Below are 15,089 nucleotides of genomic sequence, written 5' to 3' on the forward strand. Positions count from 1 at the left end.
AGGTTCATCTGATACTGGGTGATGCAGTAGGCATGGCATGCTTGTGGAAGTCAGCATGCCTGAGAACTGATGATAGGCGAGGCGACTCAAAGCGGACTGTATAGGTAACGGCCGTTTGATGATAGGAAACTTGAAGGGCAAGGAGAGTAAAGCTTGGTCCGCTATGTGGACTCGACCCGTCGATATGCTTGGCGTTGAGGAAGGAGTTCGCAGTTCGCACCTGGGCAAGTTAACCGAGTATGTGGAGGGGCGTAAGTCGTTGGTCTCTCATGTAGATATCAATTGCCATTATGATGATCTTGACCCATGACCATCTTGAAGACTTGACCTTACATGTAGCATATAGAGGAGAAGCAACAATCCTGGAGCTTTTTGGGCCAACACTTTGCCTGGTCTCATCGCTGTAAATTCTTCTTACCAAGAGAGCCACCGCAGGAACGAATCCCTGTGCAAAGTCAAAGTGGGACCCATCGGTTCGCAGAATAGAACGGAGCCAAAGGGCTGTTCGGTATTTGAAGCTCAGAGCTCACTGTCAACCGTGCAGTCCATGCCCTCTTTGTGGAGATGACCACTTTCTGAAACGATCGGTGGACCGTTGATCTTTACGGTTTGTGAGAGCAGCCTTTTCGGCAGGGAACCGGCACGAGTCCGAGCAGACGATGGCGTTGGACGGGTCAAGGGCGTGAATATTATGTGGGAGTGGATCAACGCGGCGCGCTGATCGATAAGTCCTTCATCTCGCACCGGCACAGCATGGGCTAGATCACCCGAGACCTCTTTTTGTTAGCTGGTCGGAGCCATGATGGGAATCAGTAAAGATGGACAGGCACCGGGGGTCGAGCAATTTCGTTTGGGGCCTAACTTGACGGGCCCTCGAATCCGTCCGGGACGGAGCGTGGGCCAGTGAGCCATTGAAATGACGAACCCCGTCGATCATACCGGCACGCCGACCACCAACCCTCAAATCAATGAGTCAATACGAACAATCCAATCGTGGCGAGTACAGCGCAGAGTGGAAGGGCCCCTTTCCACCGCGTCTCCCAAAATTGGGAATAAGGTTGCCATGTGAAGCGACACAGACCATCGGCTGCATTCTTCCCCCTTCCCTTCCCCCTTTTGTTCTCTTTGACGTCGGACCAATCAGACTGGCCGGAGGTGTCAGATCTGAAATCCGGCGCAACTGAGCATGAAGAGCCGACACCAATAGTGCTGGGCTCACAAACAGTGATCCTGGTGCCAGGAGATGCTCGCATCGGGAGAAGCTTGGTGGACCCACGCTGGAGATATTGCCGCATTAGTCGGCTGGCCCGTCCCTGGCTGGACTAAGAGCGAAGAGAGTTGTCCACGACAGGGGACAGGCAGGGATCGACAAGCCGGAAGCCTGCGCGGCTAGCAGGGAAGGATACTGGAAAATGAAGTTCCGGTCAAAATCAGAGTGGTTCATCCGTGGTAGAGGAGCTGACTCCGGACCCATCCACCGTTGCAATGTCATATATCATGGAAGGAGGATAATAACCTAAAGACCAAGCTGAAACGAACGGCGAGAACGGGTGGGCCGGAGTCGAGAGTCTGGGCCGTTCAGAGACAGACATGACATCCGTCGGAGAGAGACGAGATTAATGTAGGCGATAGGCGTCAGCATGGGGGGTCTTTGGGCGATACCCCCGTCAGGGGAGTGCATAAGTCATGCAATCTGGAGTGCATAGAGTTTGGAAACGGTCAGCATCCACCGGGAAGGATCGATATCATTCCATCATATCGTATCGTCGGCTGGGAACACACAGAATCATCCGTGGATGAGAAGCTGCACGCGTGGGAGAAACCGTGGAACAGTCCCGCCGTGCAACCAACGGGACCCGAGCCAGGTACCGGTACCTCCAGGTACATCGGTGGCCACGCATCCCCCCACGCACGACGGCGTACTCGATCGGTCACTCATTTCCCCAATCCCAAAATTTCCCCCCTGAACCAACTCCCCCTCGCTTGGGACTCCACTCGCCATCACCGAATCCTCCTTCATCTTAATCGGCCCGGAGCTAAACTACCTGCAGTCTAGGCCGTGCACGGCCGTCTCCAGACGTTGTGCTTTTTGTGATTCCCTTTCCTCTCCCTTTCCTGCTCCAGGGGACTAATTGTGTTTCTTGTGGAAGTTGTCATTGTCGGGACTGTCTGATCTCTCCAGGTATGTTGATTCTGGCATGGGTGCGCAATGCGGTGCTGCCCAATATGTCCATCACCCAGAAAAATTTAAGGGGCTGTATTGACAGGCGATTCCACTCCGATCCTACAGACCTTACCCTGTCCCAGTCAGGCCTCTCATGACTGCACCTCCTGTCGTCGCCGAATAGTTCCGTCCCATCCCCGGTTCATTTCCCTTCCCTTGTGTGTCCACCCGGCGTGGTTTCAACTCCAAGGGAGATGACGGTCTCACCGCCAGCGTCGCCGACGACGGGGCCCGCCCCGCGGCCTATCAGCGCGGTGATGCGCACGCCGCGCAGCAGCAGTCGCATGAGTATGAGCAGCAGACACGGTGGAAGCCGAGCTTCCGATGAAGATGGCAAGACCGCAGTCAAAGTCGGTATGTCGCCGCCTCCTTTGAAACGGACCCAGCCCAGATGTCGGGCGCGCACCACAACCGCCGCCATGACAATGGCTCCCCCGGACTGGATTCCAGCACCTAAATCCCCCGGACCCAAGCAACTGACCTGCCGGATAGCTGTGCGAGTGCGACCACCGCTGAAGCCCACCGATCCTGGATACGAATTGATCCCGCAACGTTTCCAGCGCTCCATGGTTCACGTCACTGCCCCGACCAGCTTGGCGGTCGATGTCCCCCAAGGTCGCAAGCTGTTCGTATTCGACCGCGTGTTCCCCGAAACAGTCGACCAGGACGGTATTTGGGAGTACTTGAGCGACAGCGTGAACTCCTTCCTCCAGGGCTACAATGTCTCTATTCTCGCCTACGGCCAATCCGGGGCGGGAAAGTCGTATACGATGGGTACATCGGGTCCGAACGAGCAGAGCCAAGTGGAGGCTATGGGTAAGTTTGAAAGAACGAGGAGAGAGACGAATACAGAGGTGTAGGATGGGGCATGTGGGCTGATCGCATGCCAATCCTAGGTATCATTCCCCGCGCCGCGCAGCTCTTGTTTGAGAAACTCGATGGTCCCAACAAACATAATCGCAATGGATCGAGTTCAACCGGCCTCCGCACACCGCAGCGATACTCTATGAGTTCCGCGTCCAGCTTCGGCAAACCCTACGAGAAGAACTGGCAGTTGAAGGCTACCTACGTCGAGGTATGTGACTCGCCGATGATCTTGCATCACAGTTGCAGATTACCTAACATTTCCGGGCGTGCAGATCTACAATGAACAACTGCGCGATTTGTTGCTGCCAGACTCGACACCGGTCAATGATCGCAGCACAGTTTCCATCCGTGAGGATGCTAAGGGACGTATCATCCTCACCGGCCTGCACCAGGTCAACATCAACTCATTCGACGACCTGATTGGGGCTCTTAACTTTGGATCTGCCATTCGTCAAACGGACTCCACCGCAATCAACGCCAAATCGTCCCGATCGCACGCCGTGTTCAGCTTGAACCTCGTCCAGCGCAAGTCCTCCGCTCAGCCGACCTCTCCCAAGGAGAAGCGCATGTCCATGCCGGTGGATTCCTTCTCCAACGGCGATTCCGTCACCGTGGACAGCAAGCTTCACTTTGTGGATCTGGCAGGTAGCGAACGCCTCAAGAACACCGGTGCTTCCGGCGAACGTGCCCGGGAGGGTATCTCCATCAATGCCGGTCTTGCAGCTCTCGGCAAGGTCATCTCGCAGCTGTCCTCGCGCCAGTCGGGCTCTCACGTCTCTTACCGCGACTCGAAACTCACCCGCCTGCTTCAGGATTCCCTGGGTGGTAGTGCCATTACCTACATGATTGCTTGTGTAACTCCGGCGGAATTCCATCTGAGTGAGACTCTAAATACCGTCCAGTATGCTCAGCGTGCGAGGGCTATCCAAAGCAAACCTCGGATTCAGCAGGTAGCAGACGAGAGCGACAAGCATGCGTTGATCGAACGGTTGAAGGCCGAGGTGGCCTTCCTTAGACAGCAGATCCGCAACTCCGAAGGCTCGGAGCGCCGTGAGGCAGCATCGACCGAACGCAGCGAGCGCAAGAATGAGCGGGAGATCCAACTGCAAAATCAATTGCTGGACGTGCAGGAGAGCTACAACGCCCTAAGCCAACGCCACACAAAGCTCATCTCGACTCTCGCAAGCGATTCGGAAGCCACGAATGGCGACGCAGATGACGCAACGGTCGATCTTAGCAAGAATTCGATTGAGCGGATGCAACGATCTCGCTCGTTTGCCGAGTCTGTGGAACAGGTTGTCCTCGAGTATGAAAAGACCATCCAGAGCTTGGAGGCATCCTTGTCCAATACCCGCTCTTCCTTGGCATCCACGGAAAGCATTCTGTTGGAGCGCGAAACCAAGTGCACATACGTTGAGACAGTGAACGCGCAGCTCCAGTCCCGTGTGCAGAAGCTATTGGACCGGGACGCTAGTAACGAGACATACCTGCACGAGTTGGAATCCAAGCTTGATGGTGCATCCACTGGTGAAGAAAAGCACGCCGCGATTGTTGCCGAATTGCGCAAGGAACTCACTCGCGCTCGTGACAACGAATCGGGCTGCGAGGAGTACATCTCTACATTGGAGGACCGCCTTGCTGAGGCTGACCAGGATATGGAGCTGATGCAGCGTGAGGTGATCCGCCTGGAGCATGTCATTCAACGCCAGAGAGGCCTCGGAAACTTGGATCATCTTCTTCACGATCTTGATACCCGCCACAAATCTAATGATGACCAGCTTGATGCCACAAACGGCATCCATGCATACCACCCGCCGGCGCCTCTCAAGTTCCCGCACCGACACACGCCCTCTTTGGACGTCCTTAACGAAGCTGTGGAGACAGCTATCCCCGAGTCTGATGAGGATCTGGCTGAGCCTATTCCTGAGGAGGACGAATCGGTTGTTGAAGTTAAGGAGTCACCGCAATCGGCCAGTGATGACCTCGAGGTTCTGGAAACCGTGACCAACAAGTTGGAGGCTCGTCGCTCTGAAGCCCTCCGCGAGGAGCCTGCCACAAGCCCTGCGCAATCCAAGTTCGTTGCCGACAAGCTTGAAACCGTCACCCAGGAACTATTTGACCTACGTCTCCACCACGAGACCACTCTGGGTGATTACGAACTGCTCGAGGCTAAATACGAAGAGGCGTTGAAGGCTATCGCCGAGCTCCGCCAGGACAAGATTGACGAAACTCGCCACCCTGCCCCAGTCGTCCAGAATGAGGCCTCCCGACCGGTCTCTTTTTTAGAGGATGGAAACGCTCCGACTTCGAAGCCTGGAGCACAACACTCATTCTCGCAATCGCTCTCCTCGGAATTGTCCTCGGCCGGGGAGTCAGCTGTGTTGCGCGACTCTTCTAATATCTCTCGGCAGGGGAATGTGTCTGAGCCTGTCACGCCCGTCACTTCGACCGCCACCGCGCAGCCCGATGAGGATGTTGAGAAGATGCGCAGGATGCTCGCTGAGCATGAGGAAGGTGCCAGTCTTATGGCACAGAAATACTCTGAGCTTGAGACAGAACACGAGGAGATTCTTGGTCTTGTAGAGAAGCTGAAGGCTCAGGCCGAGGCACAACGTACCAAGACCAGCTCCCCCACCACCCCTGGCTTCAAGATGATTCGCCGCATGACTAGCCAAAATATTCTTTCTGGTGTCGACCGTGCTCACCGTTCTTTGACCGCCTTGCGAACGATTGCCAACGAGGAGTTCGTCGACAAGCCCGAAACTATGCAAAACTTTGAGGGCCACTTGGATGCGACCATGCATGAACTGTCAACTCGAATGGACCGACTCCAGTCCCTGGAGGCTGAGAACCAGAGTGTGAAGAAGGAAATGGAGATGAAGGCCACGATTATCTCAGGTCTCACCCGTGAGCGATCAAGCTTGCAAGGCGCTTCGTCTGTGGACATGGCCCTCGTTACCCAGCTTCGCGACCAGGTTGTCGCTCAGGAGAACCAGATCAATGAACTCCGCGAAGCCCACGAGACCCGCGAGAGGCAGCTGCTGGCTGAGATTGAGACTCTGAGTGGCCTGCTGAAGAGTCAAGAGATTGCAACCAGGGCTATGGATGCCGGCGCCGAGGAGCAGGACAAGAAGATCGATACTCTGGAGGGTGAGCTGAGTGAGTGGAAGGGCAAGCACCAGAGTGCCCTGGGCTCTTTGCAATCCTCGGAGAAACAACTTGCCACTACCCTCGCCGAACTCGAGACTGCTCTCGCCTCGGTTGAAGCCATGCGCTCTGAGCGCGCTTCGTCTGATGACGCTGCGGCTGAAAAGGGAGTGGCTGCCGAACAGCTCGAGACCGAACGCGCCAAACAGCAAGAGCTGGTCGATGGCCTCAAGAAGGATATCGAGGCACACAGGACTACCATTACAACTCAGTTGGAGACCATTGCTGGTTTGGAGAAGTCCCATTCGGCTGTGCAAGAGCAGCTTGCAGCACAACAGGCCGACAAGGAAGCTGGTACCAGATCTGCCGAGATTGATTCTACCCGTATTTCCGAGCTCGAGCAGGAGATTTCAACTCACAGGTCTGTCATCGACTCGCACAAGGCAGACCTTGAGTCGCTACAGGAGACCCACAGACGAGAACTCGTCGAGCTGGAGCAGCGAGCCAAGGCTGCAGCGCAGGCTGAGCACGAGTCTCGACTTGCCGAAAAGGACGCTCAGCATGATCAGTCAATGGCATCTCTCCAGAAGGACATCGCCGATTCCCGCGATGAATTGGTGAAGCTGCTGAACGCTGTCTCTTCCCTTCTCAACTCGGATGTCACCACCGAGACCCTGGCTGACCAGATCCAAGATGTTCTGGCCCAGAAACAACACTTCTCTGACAAGTATGCGGAGCTCATGGATACCAATGAGGATCTTCGTAAGCAGATCGACGCCAAGGGTGCCCAGAATGACGATCTGGAAGAATTGACAAAGAAGAGCACCGTCCAGGATGCCAAGGTAAATGAGCTGGCTCTCTTGGTTGCTACTCTGGAGGATGCTCTTCGTCAAAAGGATGAGCAGGTTAAGAAGAAGGAGGCTCTGGTTGAGGAGATTACGATCGAGAAGCAAAAGAGCGTCCGCCTTGTCGAGGAGCTGGAAGAGCAGATTACCAACAGCTTCGACCAGCACCACAACCGTCTTTCTGTGATTCAACAGGAGCGTGACCAGGCTCTGGAGGACGCAAAGGCCAAGATCGTTGTTCTTGAGAACGACATTGACACCTACCGCGTTCGTATCGAGCAACTTGAGGTATGTTTCTACATGGATTTTTCTATGAGCTAGTGATGGAATTTGTACTGACTTTCATCAGCTTCAACTCAAGAACGGAACTTCAGAGGGTTCTCACGACCGCAGCAGCTCGCTAACCTCAAACCTTCGCAAAAGCTCCTCTGCCGCTTCTTTGCCCTCCCCTCCCCCTGCTATTCCACTTCCTCCTCTCCCGAGCATCGCCTCCCAGAGCAATGGAACCAACAGTGTCTCACCACCCAGCTCTCGACATGCTAGTAAGGAGCTGGTGAACGCCCAGCTTGTTGAGGACCAGGAGGCTCGTATCCGCACAATTGAGAAGCACCTATATGCCGAGAAGCAGCTGACTGCTACCTTGGAAGAGGCCCTTGGTGATCTTGAAGCCCAGAGCAGCAAGGTCAAGACTGACTGCGAGGGCTGGAAGAAGAAGGCCTGGCAGCTTGAGGATGAGTTGTCCACGCTCCGCAAGGAGCGCAACTCTGCCCGTCTTTCCCTCCAGGCTGTCGAGGAGGAGCGCAGTGCCCGCCGTGAAGCCGAAGCTGCTCGAGCTCAGCTGGAAGAGCGCATGAACGCGCTCAACAAGAAAAAGAAGAAGAGCACACTCAACTGCTTCTAATCCTTGTCAATTTCCCTGCAATACTTGTCACCCCTCAAAAGCGTATTGTGTCTTACGCCTGTTGCTACTATTCCCTTTGATGTACACTCCATCTCTATTTTCCATCTCTTCCTTGACCCTACTTGCTTCTCGCCTGTCTCATACCCTGTTTTTTGTTCTCTCTTTTGATCGATGCCCCTGCACTGACACTACCACAAACATCCCTGTATTATGACAGCCTGATTTCATTCTAACGTCGAACTATCGATACCTCTTCTGCCTTTCTCTTCTGTGCTATAGTCTCTTCCTTGATGCACATTTTGCTTTGTTCTGACTCACATACTCTTCGATTTCCTTTTCTGCTAGCACGAACAACCTATTAACGACTGGTAGATTCCTCACTCACGCTGGAAAGCTCCATTGTACAGTTCTGTTCTGCTGGCTCTGTCGTTTCTAGATTGACTGGTGTAACCTGCTCAATGCCCGGCGGTTCTTTTCGTTTTCAAGCCTTCGCTCCTTTGCGCCTTGTATCTTTTCTCATTCCAACATAGTTGACTGCCAGCCTGGGATCAATACTACCCTGGTGATTTCCTGCATGTTCTGATATATGCCTCCTACTGCCTAGATGCCCATATTTATTTTGGTCATTAGAAAATATTGAATGGCTCATAGGATAGGACAAACCACTTTCTATAGTGTATCTTCCTAAATATATTTACAGCGAGCCCTCGATCCTTACCCAGTCGAGAATGCGCCGGAAGTATGGCGGGCGTCATGTGATGACGTACTCCCCACGTGTCTTGATCGCTCAGCTCGCGATGGTGAGCAATCTTCATGTTTGGACCAGCATCTCTTCAACCACACCATGCCGGGTCTCGCACCCTCCAATGTGGTCATCGTTCATCCTGATCTAGGGATCGGAGGCGCCGAGCGACTGATCATCGACGTTGCGTTGGCCCTTCAGAACCGCGGCCATCGCGTGACAGTCTACACCTCCCATCGCGACAAGGCCCACTGTTTTGAAGAGGCGCGCGATGGCACACTCGATGTCCGGGTTCGCGGCAACACTGTCTTTCCTGCCCATGTGTTCGGCCGACTGCACATCCTCATGGCATCCCTTCGCCAGTTGCATCTGACCGCGTCGCTGCTTGCGGAACTTGGATCGAGGGATAAACCGAGCAGCTCATCGTCTGAGGATGACGAACGCGATGACATCTTCATTGTTGACCAATTGCCCGCATGTGTACCGCTTCTCAAAACCTTCGGCCAGCCACTTCAGTACCGACGTCAGCGCATCCTTTTCTACTGCCACTTCCCCGATCAATTGCTTGCGCGACGGAATGAGGGTGGTTCGCTCCTCCGGCTTGCGAAGCAAGTATATCGATTTCCATTTGATTGGTTTGAGGGGTGGGCGATGAGTGCGTCGGATCGCGTGGTTGCGAACTCCAAGTTCTCGCGAGGGGTGGTCCGCCAAGTGTTCGGAAGTGACAAGTTGGGGGATGTTGAGGTCGTCTATCCATGTGTCGACACAGATGACAAGCCTAGGTTACCACAGAATGCATCGGCGGATCCTCTATGGGGTGGTACAAAGATTCTGCTCAGCATCAACCGTTTCGAACGGAAGAAGGACATGGCGCTAGCGATTCGCGCATACCATGGATTGGGCGTGGAAAAACGGAAAGGAACGCGATTGGTGATTGCCGGTGAGTGCTGTCTTCCTGCTGATGCTCTTGCCAAAAAGATTCAAGTCATGCTGATGGGACGTTTCCGCAGGCGGTTACGACAATCGGGTCCAAGAAAACGTTCAGTACCACCAAGAGCTAGACGAGCTCGCGACTGGCCTCGGCTTGCAGACTGCAACCTCCAAGACCGTTGTTTCTGCACTATCTATCCCCGAAACCATTGACGTTCTCTTCCTTCTCTCCGTTCCTACAACTTTCAAAGATACCCTCTTGGCGCAGTCCAATCTTCTTCTTTACACTCCAATTAATGAACACTTTGGCATCGTGCCGGTCGAGGCAATGCATGCTGGTCTGCCCGTACTGGCATCCAACACCGGCGGTCCATTGGAAACAATTGTCGAAGGCGAAACGGGCTGGCTCCGAGACGCCCATGCGGTGGACGAGTGGACCAAGGTCATTGATAAGGTCCTCTACGGGTTGAATGATGAGGATGTCGCGCGAATGGCTGCTGCTGGAAAGGCTAGAGCCGACCGCGAGTTCTCGCTCACAGCCATGGGTGACAGACTCGAGGAGGAGATTTCCGGGATGCTCGCGGCCAACAGACGCCCCTTCCACGGGTGGCAGCAGGTGTTTGTCATGCTTGCTCTTCTTGGGGCTGCCCTCACGGCCATTGTCACATTTCTGCTTCGCACAATGTAATCTAGAGTTTCATCAATACCCTTCTGCGCTTCTGTCACTTCCAAGGTTCGATTGTAGATGACCGATGATGGTCACCTGACTTCGTGACGTGCCGTCGCGTTTCTCCGCCGCATCTTCACATCCTCGCCCGCGACATCGGCACCTCACAAGATGCCCGATGTCATCGACCTCATTTCGTCCGACCCGCCCCTCCCCGAAAGACCCCGACCTGAGCAGACGTGCCCGCCGTCGCATCAACCCCTATCTCGGCGCCCTTCCCGCTTGGGGCTAATTTCGTCCGACTCAATCGACGTCTCGCTGTTTACGTACGATGATCTCGACAAGCCGGCGAAGAAGCGAAGGGTCAGCACTGAGAACCCTTCGCCCCTTCGACAGGCCACTACGGCGCGTGAATATGCGGACCCTGGCCCGGCTTCTTCATTTCAGTTCTCCGACGACGACTTCGGCCTCCCACCCTCAAATCCCGCGGCGCTAAAGAAACAACCAGCGCGAGGAGTCGAAGAGTCGGATCCGATTGTCTTTACTTCCTCTGCACTGGAGTCGGCATCCAGATACAAGCCCTCGGTTCCACATGATCCAATTCACGAACCTTCCGATGTTATTACGGTCGACGACGACAATGACGATCTCTTGAAAGTGACCGGGAATGAGAACCCGCTTCGCTTTACGCAGGAAAGCATAGAGGAATTCAGTGATCCGTTCTCCATTCCGGGATTTGCGGATATGATGGGGATCTCGCAGGCGGGGAAGTCCGCTTCCATTTCTGTGTTTTCCAACAAGACCGCCGGATTACTCTCGAACTTGAGTGCAACTGGCAAAGCAAGCAAAGGAAAGCCCACCTCAAAATCCGGGTTGCTCTCTCACAAGAACAAAGGTGCGGGGATGGAGGCCACTGCGATCTTTGATCTATCTGACGAAGTGGATGAACCTGTCGAACCCCGGCGATCAGCCAAGAAATCGACCAAGATGACGACGGAAGAAAAGGAAGCCAAGGCTAAAGCCCGAGCTGAAGCTAAAGCGCAACGAGATCGCGAACGGCAGTTAGAAAAAGAAAGAAAGCAACAGCTCAGGGAAGAAAAGACAAAGCAGAAACAATTGGCTGCCGACATCGCCGAGGTCAACAAATTAAAGGTTGACAAGAAGGATTCAACTCCGGAGATGGTTCTTGATATGGCATCCTCTCTGGAGGAAACGAGCGTGGGAAATCAAACCATCGAGTTTATGAAGCGACTTGGAGTTGAGCATACCTTCTTTTCCAGCCCGATTCCAAACGTGGTCAAATGGCGCAGGAAAATGAATGCCAAATTTAACGAAGCGGCCGGCCATTGGGAGCCATGCCCATCTTACGTCCAAGAGGAAAAACATGTCCTCTGTTTGGTGCCTGCACAAGACTTTGTCGACTTGGTAATTCCATCACCAGATGGTGAGGAGAGGGAGTCGTTGGAACTTCATGTCCTCAAGATCAAGAGCGCCCACCCGGATTGCAAGCCGATCTATCTCATTGAAGGCCTCACAATTTGGATGCGCAAGAACCGAAACTCGCGGAACAGAGCGTATACGGCCGAGGTGCTCCGTCAATATGAACAGCCAAACAACGAACCTTCCGCCTCCGCGCCTCGCAGCCGTGGCCGAAAACCAAAGAATAAGCCGGAGACGACTCCTCCCGTTGATGACGATACCATCGAGGATGCCCTTCTTACGCTTCAAGTGACCCATTCGTGTCTTATTCACCATTCCAACGCCCCGCCCGAATCGGCCGAATGGATCAAGAACTTTACCGAGCACATTTCCACCATTCCCTATCGGCGCGAACGCATGGAAGGAAATGACGCTTCATTCTGCATGGATACTGGCCAGGTCAAGACTGGCGAGGACAAGCTTGATACGTTCGTCAAGATGCTCCAGGAAGTCAATCGCGTCACTGCGTCGATGGCGTACGGCATTGCGGGACAGTACCCTTGTGTTACTGACTTGGTTCGTGGCATGCGCATGCACGGGCCGTCGACGCTGGAGGACGTCCGGGTAAGATTTCCTTCCTGCATGCGTTTCTTTCCCGTTCTACTCTATCACGTATGGTCTGACAACGGGTCCAGAAATCTGCTAATAAGAACGGCGCGCTCACGGACTCCCGGATTGGTCCGGCAGCCAGCAAGCGATTGTTCAAGGTCTTCACCGGGCTTGACTCGACCTCGACGGATGTATAGTGCTTTTTGGCATGGTACCATTGGATCCTGGCCCCCACTAGCTGAGCTCTACTAGTGTCGGGTTGTTCGTGCCTTTGGTGGTACCCGGCGATAATTCGTCATGGCCTACTTACACACTTGGCATATCCCAAGCTCTACCATTTGGTTCTTTTCTTTCTCAAGACACAGACACTCATACCCCTTGGAGATTTACCTGACCCTCCGACTTGATCCATTGTCTCATGATTGTCAGCCCCACTCCAATTCGTAATTGTGTTGCCTTCCATGGTGGATCCAATCCCGTCTGGCTATATGCTGCAATTTGCCGAGTACCCGGCAAAGGCTTCCCTAGCGAAGCTTAGCGCTCTTAGCTCGTGCAGTAGGGCTGTAGGGCTGTCGCGGCACCCCTGCTTGAACCGATTAGCGGCAGGTTGGGCGAAGCGTGATGGAATTTTCCAGTCCCCGATCTTATTTTATCTGATTGGTTTTATCTGATCATTCGGACGAGCGTTCTGGTCTTGCAACTCGAACTCAGTCGCGGCATCAATCATCACCGTGAAAATGGCATTACACAGACAGGCTGTAAGCCCGATGCTGATTTTTTCCACCGGTCTGCTGATTATATCGGCGTTCAATTATGGTTTCAGCGACCAGGCATTCGCTTCCTGTCAAGCCATGGACTCTTTCACCCGCCAGTTTGGTGTCTATCATGCAGCGACGCACACCTGGAAGCTCCAGCCCTTGTTCAAATCGCTCTACAATAGTGTCAAGGCTGGTGGGCAACTCATCGGTGCGTATCTAATTCACTTTTCTCGCAATTGAGCATCTCGCCAACATTCCTTTGTCTGCAGGAGTATTTCTTGGTAGCTACGTCAGCAACACGTACGGACGTCGCATGTGCATTTTCGTGATGAGCGTTTATGCACTTGGTAGTACTGCCGTCGTCGTGAGTTCTCAAACGGTGGCTCAGATCCAAGCGGGTAGAGCTTTGCACTGTGAGTCTGGCGTGCTCTCACTCATTTCATGGCTGCCATCTGACAGATCCTTTGAAAGATATATACCTCGGCATGGAAATGGCTGTCATTCCGACCACCCTGACTGAGTTGGCGCCTGCCAGAGTACGTGGTGGAATGGGTGTATTATACTGGCTGAGTATCAAAGTCGGTGGTCTCGTCGTCACCTCCATCACACGTGGGACCTCTAGGATCGATTCCAACGCTGCCTGGAGAATTCCGTTCGGACTGATACTCGTCATTCCCTTCATTGTTCTTTGTTTGATATGGCTTACCCCGGAGTCGCCTCGCTGGTTCCTTCTCCGCGATCGCCAACCAGAGGCTCTCGATGCCCTGATACGTCTCAAGCCGAAAACTGCATCCAGCGAGGAGATCCGCACGGAATTTGAGATCATGTCTGGCAAGGTTTCTCGGCAGCTTCAGAAGAAGCGGGTCTCAGATTTGTTCGCGCCGCAAAATCGTCAGCGCACATTCGTCGTTGCTGCTGCCAATTTCTTTCAGCAGGCTACTGGCCAAGCATTCTCTTCTCAGTATGGGACTGTTTTTGTCAAGCAATTGAAATCAATCAACCCATTCAGCGTGACCCTTGGTACCAATGCAGTGGATATTGGAGCTATCTGCATATCGGGACTGACGATTGATCGATTGGGACGGAGGTGAGTTCACACAATAGATTGGGCGAATGATGCTCATTGAGTATGCTCGAAACTCACTGAATCCTAGGATGCTATTTCATCTCAGCTCTTGCCTGCAGACTGCATTCTTGATGACCATGGGTGCACTTGGCACTGCAGGTGCAAGTAACGTCGACGCCAAGAAAGGCATTGTAGCTATGTTGGTGCTGTACAGTTTTAGTTGGTCTCTTGGTTGGGCCCCTCTCGTCTACGTGCTTGGTGCCGAACTGCCCTCCTCGCCTCTGCGTGAAATGACCTTGCAAATTGCATATACTGTCAAACTACTCACGGAGTATGTTGAGTTCTGGTCTATAGCATGTCTTTGGTGCCCATACTAACTTTCATTGCGATAGGTTCGCCGTGACGTTTTCCTACCCGTACATGGAAACTGCCGACTCTCCCGGACATGTGGACCTAGGTGGTAAACTAGGCTTCATATACGGTTCCCTCTCCGCTGTGGCAATTCTCTTTGGTTTCTTCTTCATCCCTGAGACAAGCCGCTTGGAGCTCGAAGACATTGACAAGAAGTTTGCGCCGGTGATTGATGGAGAACCCAAGATGCTTGAGGAGTGTGGAGAACGGACAAACGTGACGGAGACCACCAAATAAGTCACTTCCACGTAGTATTTGGATATATGCCTAGTCATCTCCACAAACAATTGCACATCATCTTTTGTAACTATACACTGACGATGGCCTCCAGGGCTGTCTGCTGGCGGTGGTGACTAATCACCGCTCAATCAAGCCTCGATTTGGACGCCGTGCAAGGGGCAAGTTTAGCTCTCCGACTTTGCAGTCAAATACAGTTCTTGTTTTTTCTGGAAAACTTGGCTGCTTGCCATAATTTTGTTAGGTTGCGCAGTAAGATCCAACTC

General features: G+C 53.5%; 4 protein-coding genes across 4 annotated transcripts; all 4 read left to right on the plus strand.

The window, feature by feature from the left end:
• Positions 1-2,418: 2,418 nt before the first annotated feature.
• Positions 2,419-7,984, plus strand: N7459_003236 (uncharacterized protein; the record flags this gene model as incomplete). The annotated part of the gene is made up of 4 exons (XM_056942420.1): positions 2,419-3,040; positions 3,121-3,299; positions 3,364-7,371; positions 7,433-7,984. 4 exons carry the CDS (start codon positions 2,419-2,421, stop codon positions 7,982-7,984), a joined length of 5,361 nt encoding a protein of 1,786 aa, XP_056802303.1.
• Positions 7,985-8,828: 844 nt separating this feature from the next.
• On the plus strand, positions 8,829-10,344 carry N7459_003237 (GDP-Man:Man(1)GlcNAc(2)-PP-dolichol alpha-1,3-mannosyltransferase; the record flags this gene model as incomplete). The annotated part of the gene is made up of 2 exons (XM_056942421.1): positions 8,829-9,666; positions 9,737-10,344. The coding sequence occupies 2 exons, from the start codon at positions 8,829-8,831 to the stop codon at positions 10,342-10,344; spliced, it is 1,446 nt and encodes a 481-aa protein (XP_056802304.1).
• Positions 10,345-10,494: 150 nt separating this feature from the next.
• Positions 10,495-12,548, plus strand: N7459_003238 (uncharacterized protein; the record flags this gene model as incomplete). Its single annotated transcript, XM_056942422.1, has 2 exons — positions 10,495-12,366; positions 12,438-12,548. The coding sequence occupies 2 exons, from the start codon at positions 10,495-10,497 to the stop codon at positions 12,546-12,548; spliced, it is 1,983 nt and encodes a 660-aa protein (XP_056802305.1).
• A 516-nt stretch (positions 12,549-13,064) lies between these two features.
• Positions 13,065-14,823, plus strand: N7459_003239 (general substrate transporter; the record flags this gene model as incomplete). Its single annotated transcript, XM_056942423.1, has 5 exons — positions 13,065-13,317; positions 13,379-13,522; positions 13,569-14,196; positions 14,264-14,506; positions 14,568-14,823. Coding segments are annotated over 5 exons (1,524 nt in total), but the record flags the coding sequence as incomplete, so codon positions are not given.
• Positions 14,824-15,089: the final 266 nt, after the last annotated feature.

This window comes from Penicillium hispanicum, assembly GCF_028827665.1.
Source record: "Penicillium hispanicum strain IBT 35686 chromosome Unknown utg000003l_segment0_segment0, whole genome shotgun sequence".
Lineage (NCBI taxonomy): Eukaryota > Fungi > Ascomycota > Eurotiomycetes > Eurotiales > Aspergillaceae > Penicillium > Penicillium hispanicum.